This window comes from Oncorhynchus masou, chromosome 13 (assembly GCF_036934945.1).
Source record: "Oncorhynchus masou masou isolate Uvic2021 chromosome 13, UVic_Omas_1.1, whole genome shotgun sequence".
In the NCBI taxonomy this organism is placed as follows: domain Eukaryota; kingdom Metazoa; phylum Chordata; class Actinopteri; order Salmoniformes; family Salmonidae; genus Oncorhynchus; species Oncorhynchus masou.
In genome coordinates, this window is record NC_088224.1 from 39,352,426 (window position 1) to 39,369,802 (window position 17,377).

Here is a 17,377-nt window from a genome sequence, read left to right on the forward strand (position 1 = left end):
ATTAGCCTATCAGAAGCTTCTAAAGCCATGACATAATTTTCTGAAATTTTCCAAGCTGTTTAAAGGCACAGTCAACTTAGTGTATGTGAACCTCTGAACCACTGGAATTGTGATAGTAAATTATAAGTGAAATAATCTGTCTGTAAACAATTGTTGGAAAAATGACTTGTGTCATGCAGAAAGTAGATGTCCTAACATACTTGCCAAAACTATAGTTTGTTCACAAGAAATGTGTGGAGTAGTTGAAAAACAAGTTCATGACTCCAACTTAAGTGATGTCAACTTCCGACTTCAACTGTATATTTTTAAACGAGGCTATATACAATGAGTGCGGGTACCAAGTCAGTGTGCTTTTTGAGGACCTGAGGGCCCATGCCAAATATTTTCAGCCTCCTGAGTGGGAAGAGTCGTTGTCATGCCTTCTTCACGACAGTGTTGGTGTATTTGAAAAGTGATAGGTCCTTAGTGATGTGGACACCGAGGAACTTGAAGCTCTCAACCCGCTCCAATACATCCCCGTCAATGTGAATGGGGGCGTGCTCAGGCCTCCATTTCCTGCAGTCCACAATCAGCTCCTTTGTCTTGCTGACATCGGGGGAGAGGTTTTTGTACTGGCACAACACTGCCAGGTCACTGACCTCTTCCCTGTCAGAGTACGCATCCTACAATCTGTCTGGTCCTGAGGCCTTGTGAATGTTAACCTGTTTAACGGTCTTACTCACACCAGCTAAGGAAAGTGTGAACAGTCATCCGGAACAGCTGGTGCTCTCATGCATGGTTCAGTGTTGCTCTCCTCGAAGCGAGCATAGAGGGCATTTATCTAATCTGGTAGGCTCGTGTCACTGGGCAGCTTGCGGCTGGGTTCAAAGCGGAGATTTGCGAGATGATAGGAAAAAATGGTATGTCGGAATGAAGGAGCATTTCCTAATGAACCAAATCAAAGATGATCTATTATATTGCCAATCTTGCCGAATGACCGCTCCAAGAATGGAAATACATGTCCTCAATCAGCGAAAGCAAGTGAGGTCAGGTGGGACCATTCTAGCCAATGAGAGGGTTGATACACGTGTGAATAACAGGCACAACTAAGTTATTTGTCAAAATTGCCAGAATGCAACATGCATACACGTAACAGTACATTTGTAACAGCCTAAACATTACAAAACTTATACTCGATCAAGTAAACCTCACGTAATTCGGCACTAATTTATCGAGGGCTTTTCTCACGCAGACAAATTTTGGTAGAATAAATCCTCTCGCGTGTCAACTCTTCCTCTCTGACCAGAACTAAAACCATGCCAAATCAGGAAGTGCAGTCACATTCTCCGTTATTATTGATGACATCCATGTAACCATTTGCCTGTAATGTGAATCTGGTTTAATACGTGACAGGCAGTGCTTGACATGGGCAGGAGCTCACCGGAGCGGAGTACCCGTACCTCACATTCTCTACTGCTTCCAGGCTTATCACAACCGGTCTTGATTGGGAGTCCCATAGGGCGGCACACAACTGACCCAGCTTGCCTACGGAGCTGTGAGGGGAACGGCACCGCAGTACCTCCAGGCTCTGATCAGGCCCTACACCCAAACAAGGGCACTGCGTTCATCCACCTCTGGCCTGCTCGCCTCCCTACCACTGAGGAAGTACAGTTCCCGCTCAGCCCAGTCAAAACTGTTCGCTGCTCTGGCCCCCCAATGGTGGAACAAACTCCCTCACGACGCCAGGACAGTGGAGTCAATCACCACCTTCCGGAGACACCTGAAACCCCACCTCTTTAAGGAATACCTAGGATAGGATAAAGTAATCCTTCTCACCACCCCCCCCCCCTTAAATGATTTAGATGCACTATCTATTGTAAAGTGGCTGTTCCACTGGATGTCATAAGGTGAATTCACCAATTTGTAAGTCGCTCTGGATAAGAGCGTCTGCCAAATGACTTAAATGTAAATGTAATGTAAATGTCGGCCGGGTTTGGCCGGTGTACAGTGCCTTGCGAAAGTATTCGGCCCCCTTGAACTTTGCGACCTTTTGCCACATTTCAGGCTTCAAACATAAAGATATAACACTGTATTTGTTTTGTGAAGAATCAACAACAAGTGGGACACAATCATGAAGTGAAACGACATTTATTTGATATTTCAAACTTTTTTAACAAATCAAAAACTGAAAAATTGGGCGTGCAAAATTATTCAGCCCCCTTAAAGTTAATACTTTGTAGCGCCACCTTTTGCTGCGATTACAGCTGTAAGTCGCTTGGGGTATGTCTCTATCAGTTTTGCACATCGAGAGACTGAAATTTTTTCCCATTCCTCCTTGCAAAACAGCTCGAGCTCAGTGAGGTTGGATGGAGAGCATTTGTGAACAGCAGTTTTCAGTTCTTTCCACAGATTCTCGATTGGATTCAGGTCTGGACTTGACTTGGCCATTGACTTGGCCATTCTAACACCTGGATATGTTTATTTTTGAACCATTCCATTGTAGATTTTGCTTTATGTTTTGGATCATTGTCTTGTTGGAAGACAAATCTCCGTCCCAGTCTTTTGCAGACTCCATCAGGTTTTCTTCCAGAATGGTCCTGTATTTGGCTCCATCCATCTTCCCATAAATTTTAACCATCTTCCCTGTCCCTGCTGAAGAAAAGCAGGCCCAAACCATGATGCTGCCACCACCATGTTTGACAGTGGGTATGGTGTGTTCAGGGTGATGAGCTGTGTTGCTTTTACGCCAAATATAACGTTTTGCATTGTTGCCAAAAAGTTCAATTTTGGTTTCATCTGACCAGAGCACCTTCTTCCACGTTTGGTGTCTCCCAGGTGACGTGTGGTAAACTTTAAACGACAATTTTTATGAATATCTTTAAGAAATGGCTTTCTTCTTGCCACTCTTCCATAAAGGCCAGATTTGTGCAATATATGACTGATTGTTGTCCTATGGACAGAGTCTCCCACCTCAGCTGTAGATCTCTGAAGTTCATCCAAAGTGATCATGGGCCTCTTGGCTGCATCTCTGATCAGTCTTCTCCTTGTATGAGCTGAAAGTTTAGAGGGACGGCTAGGTCTTGGTAGATTTGCAGTGGTCTGATACTCCTTCCATTTCAATATTATCGCTTGCACAGCGCTCCTTGGGATGTTTAAAGCTTGGGAAATCTTTTTGTATCCAAATCCGGCTTTAAACTTCTTCACAACAGTATCTCGGACCTGCCTGGTGTGTTCCTTGTTCTTCATGATGCTCTCTGCGCTTTTAACGGACCTCTGAGACTATCACAGTGCAGGTGCATTTTACGGAGACTTGATAACACACAGGTGGATTGTATTTATCATCATTAGTCATTTAGGTCAACATTGGATCATTCAGAGATCCTCACTGAACTTCTGGAGAGAGTTTGCTGCACTGAAAGTAAAGGGGCTGAATAATTTTGCACGCCCAATTTTTCAGTTTTTGATTTGTTAAAAAAGTTTGAAATATCCAATAAATGTCATTCCACTTCATGATTGTGTCCCACTTGTTGTTGATTCTTCACAAAAAAATACAGTTTTATATCTTTATGTTTGAAGCCTGAAATGTGGCAAAAGGTCGCAAAGTTCAAGGGGGCCGAATACTTTCGCAAGGCACTGTAGGCAGTCGTTGTAAATAAGAATTTGTTCTTAACTGACTTGCCTAGTTAAAGTTTTTTTTTAAAATGATGCAGAAATGTTTTGGTACCCTTCCCCAGATCTGTGCCTCGACACAATCCTGTCTCGGGGCTCTATGGACAATTCCTTCGACCTCAAGGCTTGGTTTATACTCTGACATGCATTGTCAACTGTGGGACCTTATATAGACAGGTGTGTGCCTTTCCAAATCATGTCCTATCAATTGAATTTACCACAAGTGGACTCCAATCAAGTAGAAACATCTCAAGGATGATCAATGGAAACAAGATGCACCTGAGCACAATTTCGAGTCTCATAGCAATGGGTCTGAATACTTACGTAAATAAGGTATTTCTGTTTTTATTTTTTAAAATTAATTTACAAACATTTCTAAAAACCTGTTTTCGCTTTGTAAATTATGGGGTATTGTGTATAGATTGCTGATGATTTGGTTTTATTTAATACATGTTATATTAAGGCTGTAACGTAACAAAATGTGGAAAAACTCACTGGTTTTGAATACTTTCCAAGGGCACTGTATTTTCATTGTTAGAGCGGTCACTCCACTGTCTTGTCAATATAATACGAATAGCTTATTCATTTTTTCTTATGATTATAAACTGGGTGGGTTAAGCCCTGAATGCTAAATGGCTGAAAGCAGTGGTATATCAGACCATATACCAGGGGTATGACAAAAACAAAAATGGTTGACTTTTCTAATTACGTTGGTAACCAGTTTCTAATAGCAATAAGGAACCTTGGGGTTTGTGGTATATGGCCAATATACCAATGGTTAAAAGCCAATTTATGCTTGATCAAAATGTGGTTGAATGTGCCATATGGATGGTGTGAAGCCTCTGGAGGCATGCAGAGGTCAAATTGAGCTCTGTACTGCATGTGCTCCGCCCAATTTATTTGTAACAATGTGGATGGCTCCATGCAGCTCTCTGCATTGCCATGATTGGTTGACGGTTTGGGGCGGGGGTCCAGTATAAACACAAACTCACTTCCTTGACAACAGCTCTGCGAAACTCAACAAGTATGAATGCCCTGACTTTTGCAGAGGTTGTATGGCAGAAAATGCTGTATGGGCACTGCAGACATCGGATTGACCATGCAGCGCATTTAATGGCTGTATCCAGGCACTCCGCATTGCATCATATGTAAGAATAGCCCAAGTCGTGTTATATTGGTATATACCACACCTCTGGCCGTATTGCTTAATTATAGCTCAGTGAAGTTTACCGCAATGTACATCCAGATCATTCACACTAAATATGAGGCAAGTGCCTGATGCACAGCCATAGAAATGTCTTTATTCATAGCCCCCTTGAGAGTTTTAGCAACTGTCGCAACTCTGACGTCACCCCATTGAAGTAGACATTTACAATTGTTAGGTAAGGGTTATGGTTAAGGTTTAGGGTAGGGTCCCGAATAGCACTAACCATCTCATTTTACACACACTTTTGAATTTGGAAAGACAGAAGCCTTGCTGCCCACCTTGAGCATATCTTATTTCTTGATTACTCAAAAATGTATCTTTATTTTATAATGTGCAGTTCGTCAGAGATTCAACTTTTTAATTTTTTGGTGTCAACTCTTTAATCTATTTTTTGGGGGGAGAGATTAAAATATGAATATTAGTCAAAAGTAATCTACGACACCATTAATTTTAAATGCGTAACCTTAATGAAATCAAATACATTTTGTTAACTCGTTTTGGTTACAAATTACAGTCAGTACTTGGTTGTAAATTCAATGTAAACCATGAACACATAACTTCTTCCATCAAACACTGTAGCCTATACTGTATTATTATATTCATGACGCGTAGCCAAATGTATATGCTGAAGTCATGTTGAGGTAGGTAGTGTGTCGATGAAAATGCAGCCAACGCATTAACATATGTCTTCACAGTTCGTGGGCGCGCGCTTTTACACATGCCGCAAATTTGGGGATTTTGTAAAGTGTCCTGCGACAAGCATCTGTGACAGAGAATGATTTTCTTTACCGTCTTGGCGCACTTCCCACAAACATATCTCCTGCATTCTGAACATCCCTCAAGAGTTACGTTCCTACATTGAGTACTAGTCCCCTGACAACTCGTTATTTTCACTACTTCGTTGGCAGGGCGGGGATCGGGATCTGACTTTATAGCTCCTTTTAGCATCACATAGTTTGCCCGAAGCGCTGATGCTAGGTTCAGGATAAACTCCGGGTATATCGCATAGTGTCCCACATGCACTCTTTGTAAAGCACATAGGCATTGATGGCTGCCAAGTCCAGGACGTTGTAGAAGACAGCCATCGGCCAACACTGGGAGCCACCCTTCACACAACGTGCGCGCATGCCTATCCAACACATTCACCCCGACTTTAGTGGAGTTGTTGAAAGGCAGAGATTCTGGGGTTTTCTTTCTGCAGGTACTCGTGCCAACAGACAGGTGCAGGGTGCTGAGAACACTGATGGTCTTCATTGGCTTACACATGTACACAGCTTCGCGTCATGCGGCAATTCATTTGCAGTTGAACTGAAGTGGACACATTCCTTCCTTTGTCAAGATAAGGTTCCATCAGCTTCAGCACCACACTGGCGCTGTCCAGTTGTCTGGAAGTCATCTTCTTTCCCCAAGTTCGGGAAACCATTCACGATGTATTTGGAGTCAGCATCCACTGCCAGCCAGAACTTGATTCCATAACGGTCGAGCTCGTTTCCCATGAAGTGCGAGAAAACACCCTGTGCTTTTGTAGGAAACAACTGCGAACAACAGCAATATTCTGCCCTGTGTTGTAGCAGGTGATGTTATTTTTGACAAAACTGTTCAAAACGTGTGACAAGGGGGAACATATGTCATTTTTAACACTTTCACTCTTTATTTATTTTTGGCCAAAACATAAATATCGCATGATGTCTCAATCTGTTCCTTGGCATTGTTTGTCCAAAAATAATCACCCCACACTGGTCATTCCAAAAGCTCTCCATCTTCGCGCAATTGCCACACGAACGTAAAGGAGCGTCATCCAAAGACATATAATTAAAAACTGTCATCGGTGCATCTGCGCGCTTCTTCAACTGTACATTCTTTGATGTGGAGCAACATGTTGATGTCAAACAGGCAATGAAAGGCGCTGAGTGGGCTGCTGTCTATGTCGCTTTTTGCTGGTCCTGGAGCGACCATGAACACATGTTGCTCTCTGGCCCACTGCCTCTCCAATGGGATTTAACCCTCGCCGAACGGTGCCATCTTTGCCAGTCTCATGATCCCCATTCTGTTGAAGAAACCGGTTTTCCTGTTGAAGTGACTGGGTTCTTCAGCCGAGGTTTCTCGGTTGATGGCGCTTCTATCTCACTGTCCTCACTACCAGTGGAACATTCACGAAGTTTAGTCCAAAATACATCACTGTCAGGCTCAGATTCACTGCTGGAATCTAATCGTCTTCAGTATTGGGGGCATTTCATGAGCCTCAGCGGCGCGTTTTCGTATAGCCTTCTTAAAATGTCTCTACACGGGGTTAAGGTGATGCCTTTTTAGTAGTTGGAGTATTCCGAAAACTTCCTCCCCGCAAAAAAACAACGTACAAAAATGTTATTGCCCTGCAGTCTGAAAATGTAAAGGAAGCACTCGTTTCACTCAGTCACGTTCACGCTAGCAACTAACAACATCCGGGTTGGAAGTTAAAATGGGAACCAGGTTATGGAGCAAGAAAACTTCCAAATAAAAATATCTGACGCAATATAAATGCGAATAAAAAATGTATAACACAATTAGGATAAAATTGCCACTAATATAATTATTCAAAAGTATTAAAATTACAACACATGACAACCCAAAAAGTCAGTATGTGAACATTTGGTATATTATTTAATGTAAAGTTAAACCAGTAGGCTACTGGAAATAGCATGACATTTTGATTTCACAGATTTTTTTCTGTTATGAACATTCACATTGATTTGTTTTTACCTAACACTTACAAAATGTTCTGGCATAAATTTACATTGACCAACAACACATTCTTACATGAATGTACATTTCCTCAAATTAAACATTTTTGGTAACCACATTTTTTTTTGTGCAACAATGTCCTTAAGGGCAAAGTGCCGGGAGGTCAAGTAGGTAGCGGTAAAATATAAATTGTTCAAGTTCTGTAAGTACCTCTGTCTGTCGTTCAATAAAAAAATATTCAAAGCACAAATGGTTTGGGGCAGTAATTGTTATATAGCCAACAGACCAGACAATGGCTAATCATAGGCAATGAATCCTGGGAAGAGCACAGGTATTTTTTAAATAAAATGTGGCAGATAAAAGTATAAGAGCACTTAAAAGTGATCAATTAAAGAATAATCTAGTTTATTAGAAGTTGCCTGTGTATTTCCTTATACCACTAGGGGTAGCCCATTGTTAAATGTAACGCTCTTTGATTTAAGTAAAAAAAAAGGTATAATGACTCATCCTGTATGAGAGAGAGATGGGTTATATATATATATATATATATATATACAGTGAAGAAAAAAACATTACAGTTCATATATGGAAATCAGTCAATTGAAATAAATGAATTAGGCCCTAATCTATGGATTTCACATGACTGGGCAGGGGCACAGCCATCGGTGGGCCTGGGAGGGCATAAGCTCACAAACTTGGGAGCCAGGCCCAGCCAATCAGAATAATTTTTTCCACACAAAATAATTGTATTTTTGTCAGAAATACTCCTCAGTTTCATCAGCTGTCCGGGTGGCTGGTCTCAGACGATCCAGCAGGGGAAGAAGCCAGATGTCGCGGTCCTGGGCTGGCATGATTACATGTGGTCTGCAGTTGTGAGGCTGTTCTCTAAAACAACGTTGGGGACGGCTTATGGTAGAGAAATTAACATTCAATTCTCTGGCAACAGCTCTGGTGGACATTCCTGTAGTCAGCATGCCAATTGCACACTGCCTCAAAACTTGAGACATCTGTGGCATTTGTGTGACAAAACTTCACATTTTAGAGTGGCATTTTGTCCCCAGCACAAGGTGCACCTGTGTAATGATCATGCTGTTTAATCAGATTCATGATATGCCACACCTGTCAGGTGGATAGATTATTTTGGCAAATGTTGTGCAGAAAATCTGAGAAATATTTCAACTCATGAAACATAGGAGCAACACTTTACTTGTTGCATTTATATTTTTTTGTTCAGTATAAATATGAAACGTGGTCAGAAACAGATTGTTGTAAACAATACTAAAGAAAGGCATTTGGAATATAAAGAGGCCATTTTAAAAAGTCCCTAATTCTATCATGAATAATGTATTATATATAGGGTCCCATTCCCAACACAGTGTACTAAGAGACTATTAAAATGCACTGGTCCATCCTTTTTAAAACCACCTGATGGGGAGTTAAGTTAACCTGAGGTCAGCTTATTTCTTACAGGCCCTATTCCCTTTAGGTCATGTCATGTCATGTCTTGTCTTGTCTGTCTGTCTGTCATGTAGGGATTAACCCATCTCTCTCTGTTTCTGCCTGCTCCTGCTCCTCCTCTGCCAGGGCCCATTTCTGGACCTTCCCGCTGCCAAACAAGGTGAAAACAAGCGCTCCTCCTGCGCTGATCCCAGCTGATAGACAGAACACATTCCTCCATCCCGCCAAGGAGTGCTGTTTGAGGAGGGAGGGGAGACATGAGTCACAGTCGTATGTATAACAGTCTTCAAGGGTGCAGTAACTTTTAGAAATGAGCCATTGCATTGTCCTTGTGTCAAGCAGCCCAATTCTGATCTGTCTTCCACTAATTGTTCTTTTGACCAATCACATCAGATCGTTTTCAGAGTTGATTGGTCAAAAGACCAATGAGTGGAAAAAATATCAGAATTGGACTGCCTGTGTAGACGCAGCCTCGGTCGAATACTTTTTACAAAAACAAGTATTTAAGTAGCTATATTAAATATATAGAATTATTTTGAAAAGTAGTTTCAGAATGAATCAATTTGATGATGAGGGAAAAGCTAAAGCGTACATCTTTGGTGAGGTAACCTGTGATGATGGGCGCGACAACACCTGGGATAGTCGCGAAAGTGTTGGTGATTCCTAAAAGCACCCCCGCATACCTGAATATGAGAGGAAGAGTGAGACAAAGAGGTTCAAATACATCCAAAAGCAGTGAAATGGCACTGAGTAAGTGACTGAGAGTGTGATAGAATGAGTGCAAGAGAGTTCAGTGAAGGTCCAAAACATGCCAGAAAAGACTGGTGAGTAAAGGAGAGAAGTGAAGAGAATCAAGTGAAGTGACGACATGTCAAATAGAGAAATACCCACCGTGGAGCAATGTCTATCTGGTTGATGAAGACCCCGGCTGCACTGGTGCCCCCTACAGTGGTAGAGAGGGTGAGGAAGGTCACAGCCAACACCCCACTGCAGCCGGAGAAGCCCACAGCAACCAAGAACGCTGCAGGCAGCAGCAGACCTGAGGGAGGAGGAGTCAACAATATACATCAATACACATGTTGAATGTTCAAACACTGCACTTACTTTCTATTGATAAGAGACATATAAGTGTGGCGATTCATTCATTCAATTAACAACAACACACACACAATATATATATATATATATATATATATATAAAATACTATAACTGTAAGTTGCTCTGGATAAGAGCTTCTGATAAATCACTAAAATGTCAATATAAAATGTAAAACTCTATAAGTTCATATTTTGCTAATAAACATATTTCTACAGACTAAAATATCAACTGCATTAAATAGTACCAAAGAATCCCGAAAAAATTGTTGCAAACTTTTTTACGTTTTAACATCCAATCAATCAACATCTGGTAAAGCCCATTCCATAAGTAACCAAGACCAATTCCTTGGTCCCCTCCTTGCCTGTGATAGTGAAAATCTTGCGGACCGCTGTTACACTCAACAGCTCCTTCTCCAGGAGGCTGTCTGCTACTACACCTGATATCACTGAGAAGGCCCAGCCACCCAGATAGGGCAGAGCTGAGAGAAAGGCATTCTACATAGAGAAACAGAAAGAAATAGACAATATTAACCAACGACAAAAATAATTGCAACTACATTGTAGGAATAAAATATCCCGATAAGATGGCGTCACTTTCACCAATGTTTTATTCAAACATTACTACAGCAGCACAGGCCTTGGTAACAACACAACACAACAAGTCCAGAGACTCCTGTACTAACCCTGTACAGTGTGATATACTGATACGACACTAAATCTTAGTCAGTCATTCTCTAGTCCTACCACCTAAAGTATGTATACACTTGTCTAAGAAATATGACAAAACTCTACCTATGGAGCCTGGATGTCGATTATGGCAGCCAACCGCACCTCTCTGATTCAGAGGGGTTGGGTTAAATGCGGAAGACACATTTCAGTTGAAGGCATTCAGTTGTACAACTGACTAGCTATCCCCCTTTCCCTTATATCAAAATCAAATCAAATTGTGTTGGTCACATACACATATTTAGGAGATGTAATTGCGGGTATAGCGATATGCTTGTGTTTCTAGATCTATCGGTGCAGTAGTATCTAACAATTCACAACAATACACACAATTCACACAAACCTAAAAGTAAAAGAATGGAATTAAATATATAAATATTAGGATGAACCATTACGGAGTGGCATAGACTAAAATACAGTAGAATAGAATACAGTATATACATATGAGATGAGTAAAGCAAAATATGTAAACATTATTACAGTGACTAGTGTTTTAATTATTAAAATGGCCAGTGATTTCAAGTCTCTGTATATAGGGCAACAGCCTCTAACATGCAGGGTTACGTAACCGGGTGGAAGCCACCAAGTGATGGCTGTTTAACAGTCTGATGGCCTTGAGATAGAAGCTGTTTTTCAGTCTTTCGGTCCCAGATTTGATGCACCTGTACTGACCTCGCCTTCTGGATGATAGTGGGGTGAACAGGCAGTGGCTCGGATGGTTGTTGTCCTTGATGATCTTTTTAGCCTTCCTGTGACATCGGGTGCTGAAGGTGTCCTGGAGGGCAGGTAGTTTGCCACCCGGTAGAAATATTACCATATTCTTATAGTTATCTAGTCTTGACAGCACTCTGGAATTGAGCATCTCACTCTGTCTCTCCCCTCTTCTGGCATCATCCATAGAAATCACATGTCCATATCTATGATGTATGACTTAATGTACAATTTCTTTGGGTCTCACCTGTCGGAGGTCAAAGTGAAGCACTGTGTCCATGTAGGTGGGTAGTGAGGTGAGCAGAGTGTAGTAACCCCAGTTGGCACACATCTGAGACACTATGATGGCCCACAGGGGAACAGAGAGCACCATGGGTAACAAAGGCACTGACCAGCCATGGGCACCACCCTGGGTTAAGAGGCATAGAGAAAGAGAGAGAGAGAGAGAGAGAGAGAAAGGGGATTGACTGTAAAGTGATTGACAAATGTTTGATAAAGTGGCATAAAGGATACCACAGATATATTGTTGTTACATCTTTTCCTATGGAGTTGATGATGTAATGCTTTTCTCTTGTGCTGATTCGTGGATGAGTGCCAGGCTGGTCAGACACCAGAATGAACCAGAAAACTGCCCAAATACAACCAGCACCCCCTGGTGACGAGAGAAAGAGGGAGAGATAGGGAGGGAATGAGAGAAAAGCCTGGTTATGTTGACATCTTTATAAAGCAAGAGGTTGTGTCGGAACAGTGTTTGTGCTGAACTAGGTTCCTGTATTTCTAGGGAGTGTTTCCTAGCCACCGTGCCTCTACATCTGCATTGCATGCTATCTGGGGTTTTAGGCTCAGTTTCTGTATAAGCACTTTTTTTTTCTCAACTACTGTTGTAAAAAAAATAGAAATACTCTATAAATACATTTGATTGATTGAGTGTGCAGAGAAGAATTGTGAATGATCCAAAAATAGGAAAGTATAATGTGTGTGAAAACAGGAGAATAAAATAAAAGCTGACAATGCAGATAATGGTGTGTGTAGGGGGAATGTATATGGTTAGGGGGGTGCAACTCAATATTACGAAGGTGTCCTCAATGTTTTGAACACTCAGTGTATATGTTTGGGGAGTGTAATTGCTATCCAACTCTCACCACACATGTAGAAGACAGCGGGCCAGCCCAGACTGTGACATATGAAGCCGGTGAGGGGCAGGGCTACAAAAGCCCCAAAGTTTGCCCCTGACCCCGACAGGGAAATAAGACGAGACCTCTCTAGAGGGGGAGCCCAGCGAGCCCACATGGCCATCATGGCCGGGAATGTCACCCCCTGACAACACACAAACACAGAGCAATACACACTGATTTGTCACTTAAATTAACAATATACCTTGGAGTTTTAGAAAAAATAATGACCACATGGCCAAATTGGCTATACTGTAAGTATATCATAAATCGAATGCTAAGCTAATCCAGTTCAATGCTGATAACAGAATGAGATTGACCCCTACTCTGCACACATGAAGCCCCTTACCTCCCCAAATCCCTCCAGTGCCCGTAAGCCAAACAGCCAGTAGGGTCCTAGCTGGGCTGCCAGGGGAGTGAGGAGGGTGAGGGCTGCGGTGCCAAGCACCCCTCCCCCCAAGAAGATACTCCCTCCAAAGTGGCCGGCCAGGTAACCCCCGGGGATCTGAGTCACCAGGTAACCAAAGAAGAACGCCCCCAGCAGCAGGCCCTGAGTTGGAGAATCCCACGAGTACTGAGGTATCTGAGAGAGAGAGAGAGAGAGAGAGAGAGAGAGAGAGAGAGAGAGAGATAAATGAGCAATAGTGTTACGTATTAGTTTGTGAGTGTATTGTATCTACTGTGCATACTTTGCATGTGCATTATGTCCAGTACGCATGCATCATGTTTGTGTGAAGCATATTGATGTACTGTAATATATGAGCTTTAATATGGATGTACAGTGTACTATAGGTCTAGTTGTGGATACTTTGGAAAAGCTGGTACTTACCCCGTCTGGTTGGTCTGGGGTTTGGCTGCCGTTGTTGTTCCCTTGGGAGGACACTGGGCACTCATGGCCAACTGAGCTGTTGAGAGTTGGTTGGCTATTGGTCCCATTGACCATGGCGACCATGGCAACACTTAGATTGACACGGAGACCGTAGACAACGGAAAATCCGAAGAACATCATGATGGCCAAATTGTAGCGTGCAGAGCAACATTGTGGAGGTACTGGTAGACATGATGACAACAAGTGCACAATCACACCTCACAATCGATCTGAAAACACTTAGACTTTAAAGATGACTATTTAAACAGAGCTGGTAGAACATCTACACTGGCAAACGAGGAGTACTTGACACTTAAATGACCTATTTCACTAGCACCAAGCTAAAGCATAGGGACATATCCAAACTTCCAGGTAGGTCAAATTTTCACTTGATATGACTTCCTTCAACTATCATAAAAAGTTATCATTACATAATAAATCACCCTCTAGCACATCCATGCTGCTGAGTGCTGACTATGCAAAAGAGCAAACCAAAAATAGTACCCCCCCCCCCCCTTAAATGATTTAGATGCACTATTGTAAAGTGGCTGTTCCACTGGATGTCATAAGGTGAATTTACCAATTTGTAAGTCTCTCTGGATAAGAGCGTCTGCCAAATGACTTAAATGTAAATGTAAAATGTAGTAGACACCTGAATCATCAACATCCACCACTTGTTTTTTAAGTAGGGGTGTTGTCTCTCCACTCTCATCCAGTGGGGTGGAGTTGATGGAGAATCCATTTTGTAAAGCCATGGCAACCACCAGTCAGGTGACAGCCAGAGATTGAATGAAGTGGTTGTGATCTGAGGTCACCTAACCATAGTGTCCTAAGGAAATATGCAGGACTGACAGAGAGCAAGAGTCAGCAGGAAAAATGGCAAGCACACACGCGCACACACGCACACACACACACACACACACACACACACACACACACACACACACACACACACACACACACACACACACACACACACGGGTTAAGACTACAGACACAGGCTGGATATGAGAATGACCATAACCTGACAGGTCAATGGTCCTTATGGTGTTCAAATAAATCCATGGGTGCTTGTGCAACCATTACAAAACACCTGACTAAGTCAAAGAAATCAAATATACTGTAGACATGCATTATAACAGTAGACTTGGCTCTTTATCTTGAGGAATGTTCAGAATTCAGGGTTCTCCAACCCTGTTCCTGGAGAGCTACCCACCTGTAGGTTTTCACTCCAACCCCAGTTGTAACTAACCTGATTCAGCTTCTCAACCAGCTAATTATTAGAATCAGGTGCGCTAGATGAGGGTTGGAGCGAAAACCTACAGGATGGTAGCTCTCCAGGAAGAGGGTTGGAGAGCTCTGGTTTAGATAGAGAAAAAGGTTTGACCAATTATCACAAGTAGGACTGGTTGGACCAGAATGTTACTCACTTGTTGTTATTGAGTTTCTAGACCTTGATCATAGGACTGGGGAGCATCATACATTCTTCTTCAGATGATGCTCCAAATAGTTTTAGGCTGGCTGGTGGTGTGGCTTATACATGTTGATCCTGAAGAAAAAAACAAGATGGAAAACAAATACCAGTCTGTGAATTATGGCCTATGTCAAGTCAGTCACAGAATCATGAATTCAATGATTTTTCATAGCTACCTCTTTTAGAGCTGGACCAGTAGTACGCAATAAATCTGATCTCAGAATACAGGTCTGTCCGCTAAATTACATAAACCAGTAGTCTTAGCCTCTCCTTCACTCTGACTGTGACTTGTGCAGACTGATTAAAAGCAGATGTGAACCTAGTGTATCTGCTGACTAATAAAACGTTCACACTCAAAAGGTTAACATTGGAGGAACAGAGAGTGTGTTACGCAAGTCAGCTGATGAGGGGGGTGGAATAGAATGACATAATGTAGTGCCTTTTGACATGGTGTAGTGGCCATTTAAAGTTAATAAAGTATATTTATTAAATGTTTTATTTAACTAGGCAAGTCAGTTAAGAAGAAATTCTTATTTACACTGATGACCTACCCCGGCCAAACCCTAACCCGGATGATACTGGGCCAATTGTGCGCCGCCCTATGAGACTCCCAATCACAGCCTGAAATTGAACGAGGGTCTGTGGTGATGCCTGTAGCACTGAGATGCATTGCCTTAGACTGCTGCCCCACTCAGGAGCCCGAGTTCTTATTCAGTTTAGGGTGATTAACACAATGCTTAGCATATTTATATGTTTTTGCTATTCTGTAATATACATAATTTCCAGTGTTCTATTTGTGACATATTTGTGTCTGAGTTGATAGTCACTAGATTTTTGTACTGAATGTTATGGATTCTTCTCATAACGTTTGATAGTGATTGACTCCAGAGCTACAGATTGCAAAAGGACCGAGGACACTGATTCTAATTGTATTGATTACATTATGCACTGTGTGATTCTGTAGCAGCAGGCAATGTCACTGTCTTTTGTTTTGACTTCGCACAAGCCTCTCGGGCTGATGTTAAGAGAACATTTGGCACGGTCTGAATATAAAGGGCCTGTCTCCAAGAGGCCCGTTAGACATTTTCTCTGCTTCTGTACTAGAGGTGTCTCCCTGTTGCATCTTGTAATTAAACCAACATTATTTTGATTGATGTGATCAACGACTGCTCTCCTTTTTGTTCACCTGGAAATTCCCATTACAAACGGACACAGTCAAAAAAAACATGGGCATTGGTATGTGATTGTGTGTTATCTGTAAAGTTCACTTCTTCCAAAGTTGGTATAATAACTGTGTGTAGTTTTAGTAACTCTATGCTTCTTCTTTCAATCATAACTTCTCCATTTTCTGACATTAGTTTTGGGAAAGGGGATTTTAAATTCAACCCGTTCGACATAACTAATGGGTATCACACGCATTCACCGTCTATAATGACAACAAACAATGCAATGAATTATGCTCACATTACAATAGCCTCATTACGTGACAACTTGTTTTCTTTTACATGACAGACCTACAGGAACATCTTTGACGTCTATGGCTTCTGACTATGCTGTGTTGTCATGTGTTTCTCTCATGCTATGTTGTTGTCTTAGGGCTCTCTTTATGTAGTGTTCTGCTCTCTCTCTTGTTTTGATGTGTGTTTTGCCATATATTTGTATTTAATTTATTTGTATTTATAATCCCAGCTCCCGTCCCCGCAGGAGGCCTTTTGGTAGGCCGTCATTGTAAATAAGAATTTGTTCTGAACTAACTTGCCAAGGTAAAAAAAAAGGTTAAATAAAATAAAAAATAATAAAACAAGGTTATTACAACACTGGAGGCTTATAAGCAGTCAGTCATGCATGTGAATCGAAACATTCACTTGAAACAGCTGGCCACATTGGTACATAAACGAGAATAGATAGCTCGATAGGTCTCAATAAGTAGATCCAAAATAGTACAGCTGCTAGTGCATTTTAGTTGAATTTGAGCTATAGAGCAAACCTACCGAGAACGAATGGACTCTTCAACACAAACCTCTGGTTTACGTTGCACCTGTCGTGTTTAATAAATGTGAAAAGAGCTCTCTGTTTTGCCTTATAGCGGTATAGCGTCCTTACTGCTTGTAGCCTTTCCACTTGGCACAGACCAAGTAAAAACAGTGGTAAAAGTGTTGTGTACACTGTTTGCGATTCAGGGAAAGCGGTAGTCACATGATCAATAATATTTTTTTATTCGTTGACGTTCTTTTAATTTACACTGAACTCTACAACACAAGATAAACTAAACTAATGTACACATCGCGCGATAT

At 41.8% G+C, this 17,377-nt stretch overlaps 1 protein-coding gene across 3 annotated transcripts; it reads right to left on the reverse strand.

The window, feature by feature from the left end:
- Positions 1-7,468: 7,468 nt before the first annotated feature.
- On the reverse strand, positions 7,469-17,270 carry LOC135552300 (sialin-like). Of its 3 annotated transcripts, none has more exons than XM_064983839.1 (13): positions 17,075-17,270; positions 15,040-15,158; positions 14,262-14,456; positions 13,571-13,791; positions 13,091-13,324; positions 12,712-12,886; positions 12,103-12,221; positions 11,817-11,978; positions 11,531-11,633; positions 10,495-10,627; positions 9,926-10,073; positions 9,627-9,717; positions 7,469-9,268 (listed from the first exon to the last, which is right to left on the reverse strand). In XM_064983839.1, exons 3-13 carry the CDS (start codon positions 14,362-14,364, stop codon positions 9,069-9,071), a joined length of 1,689 nt encoding a protein of 562 aa, XP_064839911.1. In that variant the 5' UTR covers positions 14,365-14,456; positions 15,040-15,158; positions 17,075-17,270; the 3' UTR covers positions 7,469-9,068. The 3 variants fall into 3 exon arrangements, with proteins under 3 accessions (XP_064839911.1, XP_064839912.1, XP_064839913.1); XM_064983840.1 differs by lacking the exon at positions 17,075-17,270 and adding an exon at positions 15,260-15,392; XM_064983841.1 differs by lacking the exon at positions 11,531-11,633 and having other exon boundaries at positions 17,075-17,268.
- Positions 17,271-17,377: the final 107 nt, after the last annotated feature.